General features: G+C 32.6%; 1 protein-coding gene across 1 annotated transcript in view; it reads left to right on the plus strand.

The window, feature by feature from the left end:
• The window catches only part of JMJD6_4 (jumonji domain-containing protein 6), a gene marked incomplete at both ends in the record, with an annotated part of 63,050 nt that extends 47,931 nt beyond the window's left edge, over window positions 1-15,119 (plus strand). The window contains 3 exons of the mRNA XM_051219347.1: window positions 5,581-5,759; window positions 5,806-6,003; window positions 14,874-15,119. Of these exons, the coding sequence (XP_051066705.1) occupies window positions 5,581-5,759; window positions 5,806-6,003; window positions 14,874-15,119 (623 nt within the window). The remainder of the gene's footprint in view (window positions 1-5,580; window positions 5,760-5,805; window positions 6,004-14,873) is intronic.
• Window positions 15,120-16,198: the final 1,079 nt, after the last annotated feature.

Below are 16,198 nucleotides of genomic sequence, written 5' to 3' on the forward strand. Positions count from 1 at the left end.
TACAAAACTGAACGTATTTATTTCCTTAAAGACACGTACAGAAAAAATACTTACTGTTGTTTCCTAATAAATTGTTTGATAGTTCAGATTCACGACTGATGAGTTTAGTGCCTCGATTGGACATATATCTTTGACACTACCTACAACATTCTCTACATACCCAGAAGGTTACAAAATAGATACGCAACAATTCGTTGGTGGTAACTTTGCACTGACTACCATTGGCTACGTTAGTGTTTCAAATCTACAAAATCCAGGTAAGTTCACCGAACAATGATTTCTAACGTTAAACATTCTATTTTAGTATAAACCATGTATATTGTTAACTGTATCATATATTAACAGTTATGTTCAGTCTAGCTGTATCTTATAACACTAAGTACCTGATGTTTCACAACTAACCACGATGATCGAAACGTGTTACTCATAAATATTGTATTTTCCAAATATTACATCTTTTTCTGTGCGTATGTTTATGAAATTAAGTATGCACTTGTCGAAACAATAACAAGCGCCTTTCCATTTTATGATACTTATTTACACAAGTACCGAATTTTCATATTGCATGTCATTTGGGAAGTGGATGATATGATTTTAGGCACTTATTCTGCTACTTGCATTTCGGTATTATGCATTATAGATATCTTCCATTAATAACCATTTTGGGCTCACCTGAACCTTTTGATAATTATTTCTCTGTTAATATTTCTTCGATGAATCACTTTTTTACCGGTCAGTATGATGGCCTCGTCAAAGTGATGTTACTAATCAGTTTTTAACAACCACATATATTTGGTGACAAAATTTGTGCACATGCAACTCCGTGAATAAAACATTTTCAACTGTTGATGATGAATTTCAATAAGCTCAGTGTTTATTCTGTCTTGCCCAGTCATAAATTGAAAAGTGTTTGGCTGTTTTACTTTGGAAAGCTATTAAATATAACACTTGTAGTGTAATGGTATGACGATTTCTACGTACCAAAGGTATTTATTACTGAACTGAAATGACAAGAGATGTTGTGAACAATCGAATATGCATAAAGATGGAGTGATTAAGAGGAATGAAGATGATGGTAGGGGCTAAATACATTGTTATTCAAGATGGATAAAAATATTTGTTTCCAGAAGTCGTATCCCGAAAAATCATTGGTTTTAAGATATATTTTACTGTTAATCATCTCGTGAACAATACACGGTTTATAATTGTAAATAAATCAATGGATAAACGTATTGTTACTTTAGTCCCTGTGTTTGCTAAAGGCGAGATCAGATTATTGACACAGATCTCTAAGTGGAAACAATACTAATGGGAAGAAGAATAGGATTTGAATAAGAAAAAGAGAATTCAGTGGAGAAAATTTTTTTCGACGAAATCATTTATTTAAGCTGCACTTCCGTATATATAGTTATATGGAAAATGTATGTCTATAGGAGGATGGAAAAAATTGCATCATCAAAATAGATTCGAGGATAAATAACAAATGAGGTTACGTACTAATCAAGGGGTAAGGAAGAAAATGATTTATGGGTCAGATAATAATCCAATTGGCAAATACGAAGAAAAGCGGCAAACACAATGATCCTCTACTTGATATGAACAACTCTCCATATCACTTGAATGCTAAATGGTTAGTTGACATTTTACAACCTTATGATAATTAGAAGTATTTGAATTATATTATGAACTAAGAATCCCAGAAATATCGTAATCAGATCAAGAAGTACTAGATAATCACGAACGAATGTACTGTATTTAGAATTCGAAATCAAGCATTCAGCAAGTACAAACGAATCATTAGTTCATTCAAACACCACAAACCTGTTAAAAATCATATCAATAAATATAACTCTCTCGATTCCTTTGACTTTGTCGAATCAATTAAAAATGTCGACGTAATTGGTAAGAAAATGATCTCATTAGATGTCACTTCGCTTTTTACAAATCTTCCGCTCACAGAAACTATATGTTTTTTATGTGACTATATTGAAAACAACAACCTTGATATATGTTTTCCTAAACATTATCTAAAAGAATTACTTCTACGATATACGCTCAACGTGCAGTTCAGATTTAATGATGATTTCTATAGACAAACAGATGGAGTTACAATGGGTTCTCCATTGGGCCCTCTCTTGGTTGATGGCTTCATGGCCAATCTGGAAAATTCTGTACTTCGTTCAATAATTGAGAGATTTCATTTATATAAGAGATATGTGGATGATACTTTCATTATTTGTGATGAAGACATGGACCTAAATGAAACTTTGAAAAGTTTCAATAATTATCACCCCTCAATTCAATTTACCTTAGAAGCAGAGGCAAATAATGAATTTCATTTTCTTGATGTCTGATTAAAAAGAATGCCCGATGGTTTTATACAGCGATCTATATATAAAAAACCTACTTGGAATGGGCAGAACAAAATTTCCATAGTTGGGTCCCATTGAGTAGGAAGAGGAACTTATTTCACTCTTTATCCTCTAGGATCAAGTGAATCTGTTCCACTGACACAATAGATGAGGAACTAATTCAACTTCGACAAACTTTCATCAGAAACGGTTATCCACCTAGATTCGTCGATAGTAACTTAACACCTAAAATTCATCATGAGAAAGTATCGACAGTACAAAAGAAAACCCTGTTCAATGAATATGGAATTTAAAGGAAACACGGCTGCTGAAATCTTAAATAAATAGATTTCAAAATCATTGAATAAAACTTTCTACAGAGCAGAGCTCCGAATTGTTTTCTCAAGCCGGTCTACCATTCCTGGATGTGTTAAAGATAAACTTTCGCTTTGGGCCACATAAATGTGTATTTATAAATTTACGTGCTCATGTGGGGCTCGTTATATAGGCCGAACAAAGAGATCACTTTCCAAACGCATCTCAGAACACTATCCGGCCTGGCTTGTAAAAGGAGAACGTAGGACAATCACTAGTTCTATACAGGAGCATTTAATCAATTTTAGACACACCGCTCCCAAGTATTCTTCTTTTAAAGTGAGCTACAGAGTCAAAGGAATTGGATCAAAGGGGTGTTGAATCAATATTCTATGCACTACTGAGGCATTGGCAATTCACGAACCCAAGCACGAACTTTGCGTGTAAAAGCGATTTTTTCAACTTCTCATCCTTCCTTGGCCCTAATTCCCTTAATGGGTATGTTTCTGTTTTTTTCATCTGTTTTTTTTCTGAACTTATATTTATGATCGAATTTTTAAAATTACTATTTTGCATTTTAAACTCTAATCAGTTATCATTACTTTATACAAGTTTTCTTGTTTATTATTCAGTTTATTATTATGATCTTTATGTTTGTCGTTTTTCTTCGTATTTGTCAATTGGACTATTATCTGACCCATAAATCATTTTCTTCCTTACCCCTTGTTTAGTACGTTGCCTCATTTGCTATTTATGATGCAATCTTCACTATCCTCCTATAGACATATATTTTCCATATAACTATATATACGGAAGTGCAGCTTAAATAAATGATTTTGTCGAAAAGAAAAATTTCTTCACTGAATTCTCTTTTTCTTATGTAATAACACTATGGGTTATTTTATTCATCAGAATAGGATTTGTTTTTCGCAAAGTTAAATGTCTACATATAAAAATATGGACCACAAAAATGAGCATGTGTAAGAGTCACTTAAAATATAAGCTCCTGTATGATATGAATTTCACAGTTCCGTCAATGAAATCGAGACCTGATAATTAAGATTCATACATACATTATATATCAGTTTACACATGAAGGGTGAATGCTACTAACCAAATGATATCTGTTAGCAGTTTGTTATACATTTCATTATCAGATATATTTACTTTTGTGTGATTGCATTTAAATTCTGAATAATCTTGCTACTTGTAACACTACTTTATTTTGTAATAGATTTGTCTTAAAACTTCTAAACTTTTATTGGAGAATTTCTAAAATGTGCTGTCATCATTCTGCTCAAAAACACACGATAGTACTTCTTCGCTGTTTATCATGGAATCAATCTAGATTTATTCACACTGCGAGACTCCTGACTTCTGATTTCGCTAGTTTATAGGCATCTCCTATTGTCATAGTGAAATTTGATGGAAAAAAATAGTGTGGTTTGACCGTGTTGTGACCAATAGTCGAATTTAACCACTATCAAATACTTACTAACTTGTTTAGACCAACGAAGATACCTTTTATTTTGTTGTTATTTTTTAAACGTTGTACATTTCACTTATCATTAAACTGTTTACTGAAATCAAATATCTCTAGTCCAACTTATTTCTTGAACAAAAGTTAATTAATATATTCATAGTATGCTTTGTTGAGGCTTCCGTGAATTGTATTGTATACGTGGTTCAAGGTTATGATTTCACTTAACTCTGTAATATAGGAACAAAAAGATTACCTTTAAGACTATAGAAATTTAGCTAACTAGAAGCGATGGAAGTCAATCAAAAAACGGAAAGAGAGTAATGTGGAAAACTCAATTCAAAAAGTAATTACGGCGATGGTTTCAGTAAAAGTATACTTTAGGGACAAGTCAATCAGAATTGAATTTCAGCGCGAAATTCAAATATTATGTGTGGCGAGCAGTGGAAATACTTTTGTGTACTGCTCAAAACATTCACAATGACTGCAAAAATTCAGTTTTTGCAGATATAGATTAAAATCGTAAGTGTTTAGTGTATCAAAATTCTACTTCTGTCTCCTTTGATTGTAATTAACGGGCAAATCGGAATTATCCATATGTGCTAACTTTAAATCTTTAATCCTAAAACAAACACATACCTAATGGGACTACATTTTATGAATGAACTGATCAAATATATACTCTAGTATTTTTGACTGAAATTCACTCACACATACGACAACAGAGGAATTTTAATTTGTCATTTTGTGAATAAATCTCCAAAGCCCTAACCATTACCCTAAATGTGCTATCCCTAACGAAAAATAATGTGAGAACTAGTTTTGGGTCATTTTATAGATTAGCGAAGACGGATAACCTCTAACAGCACGGTTGAAGTAATATCTCTTTGTTTCTTCAAATCTCAGGCGGAACAACGGGTAGAAGACATTAATATATTCATTAATTACCTAGAATCCATTCACACTGTAATCTCTGCGTTTTTTTCATAAACTACTTATTTTTAAAAGCTGCTTTCTGATTAGTTTAGAACTGGCTGGAAATTTGGTTCATTTTTTAGGGTCATTTGTAAAGAAATTGCTTCACATTTGATGCGGTTAAACTCAGTCAGACTGGAAGATTATAACTTTAATTTACCCAGGGTCACTACCATTACTCACCATTAGAGCTCTTACAACTATAAAGCATATAATTACTCTTAGTTGGCTATCATTTAGCTTCTATCAAGCTGAATTTTTCATATAGATCTCACTGTCGTGTTAAAAAAACAAAAAAACTAAACTATTATTTTTCATTATATTTCATTCCCGAACTCGTTGACAGGCATTCTTTCACAAAATGGTCTTGTTTTCATATTACTTTGAATATTTGGGACGAGCAAGTCTTATTTTATATTCATATGTACATATTCAAATTTAATTTAAAATATATTTTAGGTGTTTATGACACTACTTTGCCAATGATGAATCGATCAGTTCGTCTAACAGTTTTTATCCAGATGTATAAACCAAGTTTGGTATCCGTTCTGTTTGAAGCGAAAATCTCACCATTAGGTAAGAATTCTACAGTGAATTTTTGTGAGAGTCAAGTCAAACCATTTGCAGGTCCTAATTTGGTAAGTTGTCAGTATAAACCATGCTAACCTTCTTTTTAACGAACAGGTTGCGAATAATGTCTTGACATTAAAGGATACCTCAGTCGTGAATCAAGCTGAAAAGTTGCAATTCTTTAATCTTCAACTGAGTATCCTGCCTTCTGCGAGAGCACTTTATAGTGTTTATATAACTTATACTGGTAAAATAAAGGCGGAACCATGTTCCGTGGATTACTTGTTAACAGAAAATAATTCAACTAAGAAAGTGAGTTTAAAATATCATAAAGATTGATTCCATTTCTGTGGTTTTTAAAAAACTCATAAGGGAGGACAAACTTTACGTGTTTACTTTAACAAACTTGTATCAATAATTTTAAAGCACGAATAACAGAAATTTTGATGCTTGATAATTGACTCCGGTATGATTGTATTTGAATCATTTATATTGCTTGTCACTTTATATTGAGGTACCACAAGTCAATAAACAAGTAAATGGTAGGGAGAATCAAAACTCATTTATAATTGAAACACCTTTTTCAGATTTTTTATTAACTTTGGATTTCTGTGTTTCGTAAGTAATAACATTTGAAACATATAAAGCAATGATCGATTCGAAAAAGGTATAAATGTCAAACAGTTTAGACCCACAAGATCCTTTAGTTATAAATTATCTGATTAACCAAATGAAATCAATCTATTCCTCATTATTTCATCAATTCACATGAAGGTATAAAGACTGGTGTGTTGGTTATTACAATGGATAACAAATTGTATGCACATGGATAGAAAAGCTTATTCATCTAGTACGTTAACAAGATATTTCTCTCGTTATATTAATTCTATGAAAAAGTTAAGTACCCAAATTTTATATAAGCGACGTCTTTCTTATGGCCGTGGTCGACGTAGATGTATAATACTAAGAAGACAGTTCTTTTGAAAGAAGTAAAAATATTATCCATACAGTTTTTGCCAACAGTTTAACTGGGAATGTTTATAAAAAGGCGGAGACAGGATTCTAGAAATAGATTACATCATACATAATCCAGTTCAAAATACAGAAGAACGTGCACCATCTGAGTGAAGTTTAGGGAAAAGATGAGAAAGTAAAATAATAATTTACATTTGAAGAAATTTAATGGCTTTAGAAACTGATCACTAAAATGATTATTTTCTTACGAAGTCAGATAAGTAAGATGAACATGCTGAGGGTATGTCAGATGGCATCAACTTGACTATGGTGGTCAAATCTATTGATCACTTAAAGGCGGTTAACGGGTTAATTTAAAGAAACAGTCATTCTAGAAAAATCGTTATATTTGGAAAGTTGACACATTGAGGAAAGTATCTAGAAAAGTAAATTAATACATATTTGATAAACAATTAAGACAGTTGCTAATAAACTGATGTATAAAGTTTATTATCTCGTCACAGAAAGAGACAAATAAACAGTTAAAGTTAGTGACGTCTAACCTGAGGATAAATAATTACCTTAAAATAATAAAACAACGATATATTGGTAATATTCCGATGAGTAGAAAATCGCATTTCTCGTGTTTTTGGACTTTGTGTAAACCGCTTCTTCAGAGCAGATATATAAAAAGGTAACCGAAAAAAATTAACACAGATTAAAATCGTATAAAATAATAAAATAAATCTTTCGACGTGTTCTTTTATGCGATCTAAAACTGTGTAAATTTGATTCGGTTATTCATTTTTTATTTGTCTACTCTGAAGAATAGTTTACACAAAGTCACAAAACGCGAGAAATTCGATTTTCTACTGATTGGGATATGATCAATATACTATCACTTTATTACTAACATTTCAGCTGATGCACAGGTTATTTTCAACTATCAAGTCAAACCTTGATAATAAAACCAGTTTTGAAGACTTCACAAGAAACATAACTAGGTAGGAAGGGATTGAAAGAAGAAATACCAACCCCAAACTGATGGATTATCACAGTGTTTATTCATCATCATCAAGGGACATTATAGGAAGCCAGATATTCTGCTAGAAGTGTAAACGCGATACTGAAGACACCAGTCAATATGAAATCTATGGTCAGAACAAGGACAACTTGTCTTTAAACTTGATCTGTTTTTAAACGTAAAACCAATCCGACTAGTGCAGTCAGGCCATATCAGATTGTTGTGATAGGCGTTTAAGCAACGATTTGATTGTTGTTAGATCTATCGAAGCGTCCAAGTCACCTGATTGAGATACGCGCAAAACCGAAGTTTCCAAAATAACGATTTGTCTACACTAGCGGTTCTTTATTGAATAATACACAACATTTAGTTACAAACATCAACTCGTGAGGTGTCTGGGGCGTTCAAACGCGTCCTTCAAGTATGAAATGAAAAGGATTCCTGCAACAGTAACGTAAAGAATAATTACAACATACGATAGTACAATGGACAGCTAATAGCTGTGTCTAAATTTGATAACAGTTTATGAACAATCGAAACCCGAATCAAGAGCAAAAAAATATGGAAACCGTTGCGTTTAAACAAATGCACAAAGCGGTGGATAACCGCTACAGTGATTAAGGTACAGTGATTGTAATGATAAGTACAATAAACATTATAAGTATATGTGAACATTTCAGAGCATTACATTACAACTCGCGTTAAAAAATAAGTTTAAAAATTGTTGGGAATACAACTGCTTACTGGATGTGAATAAGTAGTATAAAACTGTATACAAAGGAGTGGAAAGGGAGCGAGTGGGAACAATGTAAGACAAACTTAACAATTCGTTAGTTAGGGACATAATTATCACACAGTATTCTTTAACAATGTCGAGTGTAAGGCAGGTACCCAACATCGGCATCGGATGGCGTCTGTGGACTATCACAAATTATGTTAGACATGTAAACCGTCGGATGACAACTCAGTGACCTAAAGGCTAAGCGTTTGCTATGATAACTCAATGTACTGGGTGGGTCCACATTCAAGCCATGGATATGCTATGCTGAGGTGTGCCATTCCAGTGCAAAGCATCTTCCTAATGCTTTCTATTACTGAGTGGCTGTTCATCTAAAATCGATCCATTAGGTAAACTGTAAAATCCAACAATTTTTCGAAACACTTTATCACGGCCGGTGTACAGATAATCAATAAGTAACCTTACAATACTGTCCTTTAACTTATCCAAACATGGCTAAGATCAAAACAGAAAACTACTATGCAAGAGACAGTTTTGTATTCAGCAATTATGAACCATAACCAATGGTACAAAGTCACAATTGACTGCATTAATACATAACCACAATTATAGTCTGTTAACAAATCACAATAGTAAATAATGGTTTTACTTCTAATTGGCACTCTATCATCATCCTTTTCTCCAATCGCGACATATATATGAATTGATCAACAGGACTCAACCCAGATGAATCAATCAAATATGATGAGTAAAACCCGAAAATTCGAACTTCAGTACAAACAAACAAATATCAGTAGTTCTGATGTTCCGAAATCATAAATATCACTAATAGCAGTAACCTTTCTGATTGAAATAACTGCCCAGCAGACCAACAGTTGTTTATTTATTCTCTTCAGTCTACTCATGATCAGACAAGTTCAATTTTCGTCCCTGATGTAAAATGACCGATCCTGATTTTGTACCGTCAACTATCATGTTTTGTAACATATTCATGGACAAGATTTTCATATGATAAATATCAATATATGCAAAGGTCACCAAAAGGATTGTTTGACAATTCTGCATTCCGTGATATCAACGTTTTGTGCTTAAAGTCATGAGACGTATTTAGTATCAAGTCGTTCACTTCGAAACATATCTTATGACTATTTCAATCCCTTTCACCTTCACCAGAAGAATAACTACTTAATTGGAAATCCAGTTTCCTCAGCTTTGCCATTTCTTCTTGAATGAAAAAGTCTGGACCGAATATGTCTGTTATTAGAGATTCATACTGAATAAAAACATAATCCACTCGATCTTCAATTCATTGTTTGACATTTTCATTACACTGAGTACTTACACTATACAGCTTGTTAGAATGAACCCGAAATCAATTACTGTATTACATAATAACAATAATATAACAATATGCTAAGCAGTGGTATCTCAATGCATATTTTGAAGTTATTATTCAGATAATGAGCTTCATTATCGAGCATTTAGTATGCATATAACTTTTAAGACGTTAAAATACTTAGGATGTAGGTCTAATACTTATCACGAATCCATTGATGTTAATGGTTACTGTTTTGTGTTCAACAAATCCTCGCTAATCGCTAATATTTACTTACTGTGGTATCAAGTATATATCAGTAATAGAAATTAAATTATTTCACTAAATTTACTCTTCGTTTTCTCATAATTTGGTTGGTATACAAACTGCTCATCTGCTGATGGTTTTTACTGTCATTGAAAATATCTAAGAAAACCTCGCTCAACTGATAAATATCTGAACTAGTTTGAGAATATAATCCGTATTTTCTCATGAAAGTGCATGAGTGAACGTTTAACACTTTTCTAAATACTGAGAGTTTGGATTTTTGATAAATACTTTTGTTTTATATTACATATTGTGTCATTGACTAATGTATTATGATCTAGTCTTTCATAAACAGCATACTTTATGTTGGAGTATATTGGATAGAGGAAGAAAAGTCCGACGATCAATTAAAATATTGATTTGAGTACTTGATATTCATTCAGTGAAAAAACTGCTAGGCTATGAACTAGGGTGATTGCATATACACATATATACTTATTTTTTTTGAGCGTATGGTGCTGGGATTGTGCGTTCTATATGTGCATGTAACGTGAAATTGCGAAAGGAAACTTTTATCTCTATGTGAATTTTGAGATGATCTAACATATCTGCACATTCTATGATTGCATGTAATACATGCTACCACACGAGCCCATCTATGCTTGGGTGTTTATCAATCGAATGTTTCTGACATCTGAATTTAATGAGTATATGTGTATACAACATATTTGGGAATAGATCCACGTTTCTCCACTGATGAAATGATCAGTAACTCATCGGAGTGTTTGGTTTGCATAAAGGCTTCCGAAATTGATAGCAAAGTATAGTGTATACTAAAATGTGTCTGTCTGCACTACGTGATAATAATGATTCCTATAATTATTATTGCAATGAAAAAACACATGTAATCAAATTCTCATTTATTAGTACATTCAGTGGAATAACAACATACTTCCTCATAAATATTGAATTAGACATTTGGATTTTATTTATATTTTCCCTGATAACAATTCTATTTGGCTTGCCATTATTTGACTACAACAGTCAGATAAAGTTGAATGTCGACTCGCATATTATAATTAACCTAATTCAGAATAACAGTTATAATTATCTTGACAATTTAGTTTCTTAGTTAATAGTTTCCGCCTATCAGGCATCACTTCTCAATGTTCATTCTAGACAAATATTCCTCATTATTTCTGCTTATCCTTAACTAATTAATAGTTTTATGAATTAATTACATAAATGAATGTCATTAAACAATTTAGTCTGTTTCTAAGAATTTGTCTCAAATCAAAATCATTTGAATGAACAAGCTTATCTCGTCATTGTAATATCAGTATTACCTGGAAACATGTTTGGAGAATATCTAATAATTACTGAATAACACTTCCACTAATTACCTACATATATCATAGATCCTTCATTACAATGAGATAACGGCTAGTGGAGAATTTTCATTCTGTGCACTGTTATTAGAAGTTCAATCAGATGTTGAGATTCATGTATGATTTTCTCGAACACCTTCTTACTGAGATTAGAATTAAAACTTCAATGAATTCGGAGTGAGACATTCAGTTCTGTGTCTGCTTGATAAATAGGAATACATCTTCTTTACCAAATAAAATTCATTGTTTCATGTAATGACCCGAGATTTCAAATATCAAAAGGAGTTTGCGTAATGATCAATGGGTTAAAGAAGAATAGGGAGATGACTATAATATACAGGTCACAAATTCATAGTTTCATATTTTACTATATTTTCTATAATAACGGACGAGTTTCCACTGATAATACGTGTCTAATTATATATCCATACACAGTTACTACATGTTGCATGTAACATAAACTACGGTTACACCATTAGTATAAATTTGTATAGCCCTTAACAGTAAAGCTTTCTACTTTTAATATTTTGACTTGTGTTTGACATGAATTTCAACCAGTTTATTAATTCAGTATTCACTGATCTATGGAAACTCTAAATTGTTAAAATTATTTAGACATTCCTTTGATCAATGATTCCTAGATGCACATAATCTAACATTTAATGTTTAATAAAAACAACGAATGAACATTGCTTTAATCTAGGAGGTGGAAACTTTAAAGAGGAGATTACTAAACAAAAAAAGTGTTGTTGGTTTTTGTCTCTGCTATGCTTATTAAATGCAAAAGCAAAATCCTTGCAATAGTCATTGGTTCTATTTATCTGATGTTGAACGCTGTTGATTTTGCGCTGTATTCATCATATGAAACAGTAATGGATTTTCAATAGATTTATTCCATCCTTTACTTTGTCATGTATCCATCTTCACTGGATCAGTTACATTGAGTTATGTACATATAATTGATTTGACCCGAAAACTTATATGCCACATGACTGAACAGTGTATAATATCTTCTCATTACAATACATGTCGTATATGTGTGGGGTGTTTTGTGTGTATTACTTCTTACTAGTTTGATTGCTGGAAGTTGAACAATAATATTTCTCTCGAAGTCAGGCATAAAGTATAGATTTTTCTTACTCAGTGATGTTAAACGGTATCCTATTGATTCCGCTGATATTCATAAACAAAGAACTATCACATCACTATCGAGTAATCCGACATTAATTAATGTTTTGATATCGTATTTCAATTTGATTGTTCAACTAACATTACAGATCAGGCTAATAACAGAATACACTGTATATCAAGGGCGAAGAACAACAGGCACAACGACAATTGGTATATTTAGAAACAATAACCCATGGAATGTTTCTTATAATTTCCAATTCGCAGTGAAATTATGGTATGATACCACCTACGTCTTGGGTGACACAACACAAACGTCTGTTCGGATGCTTTCTGGAACACTAACTGTATGCTCTTTAGTTGTAACGCTTCCAGTAACGTCTATGGAGCAACCCATACCCACAACTCCTGTAAGCTTGATTTATGTTTTCATTTATTAATTCACCTAAACAACATGTTTGAGGGTTAGTATTGCTTTGACTTTCGTACATTCTCCCAATCCTTCTATAAACACGTGGTGGTGTCTTTGTAGCACAGCATTTTTCTGCTTCCACTCTAAGGGGTATTCAGTTCTGATTCGGCTGCAGATGTTGTTAATCAAATTCTCTGCTAGTTTTAGTGTCTATCAGATCTAATCCAAACAAGTCAAGTGCTGGATTCTTCGTAAGGTAGACTGTTACATTCGTTGTCATATTACATTTAGAAAAAGTGCAGAATACTTCTCCAAAAATAGTCAACTTCCTACCAGATGCACTGCGTGTTAGTTGTGTTATTGAATAAACTGTGGGACTCCCAATATCCCTCCAGGTTTCTGGGCTTATGAGAGTGATATCAGATGCTGTGTCGGGTCGAAGGCGAGTACGTTGTTTAATAATATCCAAAGTTACATACTTTCTTCGGCGGTAACTTCGTGCTTTGGTCTGAGATATCAATATTTTGTGAGTTATCGCACCAGATCTGTATTTTTTTGAAATAGGTTTTCGAAGAACGACGGTGGGTTCTTTTTGTGCAGCTGGATTCTCTATGACATATACGATGACATTCAGTATAACAATAGTTTTTATATGTGAAAATCTTCTTGCAGTGCCACTCACTGCATAACCAGACCTACGGTGGAGGTTGTTTGATTGAGCTGTCATGTGTGCGTACAAAAGAATCTTTCAGACCATTTATTACCTGTACGTATGGTGGCCGGCCACTGTTTTCAACCATAGATATGTCATGTTTTAAGTTCACCAACGTCTGACATTCACTAGTCACTTCTTATAGCGCTATATTTGGACACTGTTCAATTTTATATTTAGTTTAGATTCTTAATATACCGCGTATAACTTGAGCAATCAAACGCTAGAACCCTACGAGTCGCAAATAAGAAGAAAGAAGAAGAAGACTTGAGAAAGTGCTTGATGGGTAACAATCAAATTGTACAGAAAATCATGGGTATTTAGCGCTTGTTAACTAGTCCTCGAATAAACATGTTATGCCACCGATCAATAGTAGCATGCCACTTTGATATTCTAGAAATCTTCATTACTCTCTGATTAGATGGAACTCTTTGGCTGATCTAGGGCCTCTGGAGGCTCAGTCGTAGTTTTCGGGAGCTGTCCCAACAATATGAAAGTGATCTGCATTAGCTGCACATGCACCAAATATGACTAGTCAGAATTCGATCAGAAAATCTACAGCCGAATAATCCAAACTCCTACAAACTAAGTCTAAACACTTTTGTTCTGTAGGTATACTGATTTTGGTATCGAATCCCAGATTACATCGACCACCATTTTCCTATACACGTCGATTTCTTGTATCATAGTCTAATTTCGAGTCACCATCCATGTGTCACTGAATTGACTGAGCGTGAACTAATATGCTCCACTGAAATAAATTTTTGACCCAATTAGAAGAGGTACAGATTTAGTCAAGATCTCTTGTTTAGCATTAAAAGGTACGGCCGTTTATTTTACGATATTTGACTTAGTGATTGTTGATTTATACCGAAGCAATTAGTGGTTACAGACGTTAGCAATTGAAATACAAAAATATCAATGTTTTAGCATGGAGCAGTTTAAATTGCACAGCTTTATAATGCAGCATGAAATATAGTACCACTCCACGTTAGCTCCTGGTAATTTTCAACCAAATCTGGATGTCCCACTTACCCAAATACTTTTCATTTAAATCAGACCGAAAAATAAATCAGTCATGCTGTTTGCCTAACATTTGTTATCCCTTGCAAATCATTTCAGATGAATGCTAATAACGCAAATATAAACTGCATGTAAATGTAAACCTAAGTTGTAGTCAATCTCTCAATTTTGCACTCAATAAATTATTATTTGTTATCATTTGCAAACACTTTGAATTTAGGTCTCTAAAACTCCTGTAGTTACTATTGAAAAAGTCGAACCACGAAATTCACAACCAACAGTAAACTTTAGTACAATTGTAGAAGTTCGAGTGAAATTCGTTGAAGACTTTGTCTACATGCCGATAACTTTTCAACTGCAAGTAAATTCAAATGAAGCAATTATAATCAGACAGAAGATTCAAACAGTTGGATATCTATTAAAAGCTGTAGCACTTGTGGGCTATGATTTTTCTGTTAAACCGTAAGTTAGATTATCAACCGTATTCTTATGCATATGTAAATATGAATACTTAATTCATTATATATATATATATATATATATATATATATATATATATATATATATATATATATATATATATATATATATATATATATATATACTCATGTATAATGTTACAAAGAATCAAGTATATGGATATGGACCAGTTTCGCCACTTCAAATGTGAACCAAATTACTTACAAATACCTGTAATTTACTAGTTTCAAACCAGAATTCCTTGTTGAAATACACAATATTTATCAAACTTTCAACTTTTGGAGATTATTCTCGAAGACTATCCTGCATAATTCGTCAATAAATCTGAATGTATTATCCAGAACTCTATGTCAGTTTACATTTCACATATCAGTAGATTTCTGTGCAAAGAAATGCATTATACTTTAATGAGTTATCATTTCAGAAATATCCACTGAGTGTTAGACTACATTTTTTCCGATAGATAAGATTTAGATATTTGAGAAAATACTTTAATTCACAGTATATAGAAATTGTACATTATTATCCTTTTGTTAATCCATATTTTCGTTAAGAATTCAACACGTGTAGGGGTTCTATATTGCCACATACATTCAATTACCAGTCACTGTAGTAGGGACCTAAATGTAGGTAATCTATAACGAGTTAATATTCAATTTTCATTTATATATATAAATGTTGTAGTATCCATGATGCTGACCGTCATCCTTTATATACGTTGAAAAGACTGAACACAACTGAATCACTGTTGATCAAACCCGTTTGACGTATCAACATTATTATTTTTATTATTACAAAATGTGCCTTATCACAGTCCTTAAGAATATGCGTAGCCGATTGTATACTAAGTGTTTCTCAAAAGTTAGTTGAGTAAAGACAGAATGAACTTGGCACATACTATATAATTTTTATTAAAACATCCTATTATTCACTTGATATTGTTTCCTTGAATCTTCCGATTGATGTTTAGGATTGCAATTGATCAGTCTTTTAATGGCATATGTGCACACTGTGCGTATTGTCTTGCTATTGCCATAATTCATAAGCACAATAAGCAAAGATGGA

Source organism: Schistosoma haematobium, chromosome 4, assembly GCF_000699445.3.
Source record: "Schistosoma haematobium chromosome 4, whole genome shotgun sequence".
In the NCBI taxonomy this organism is placed as follows: domain Eukaryota; kingdom Metazoa; phylum Platyhelminthes; class Trematoda; order Strigeidida; family Schistosomatidae; genus Schistosoma; species Schistosoma haematobium.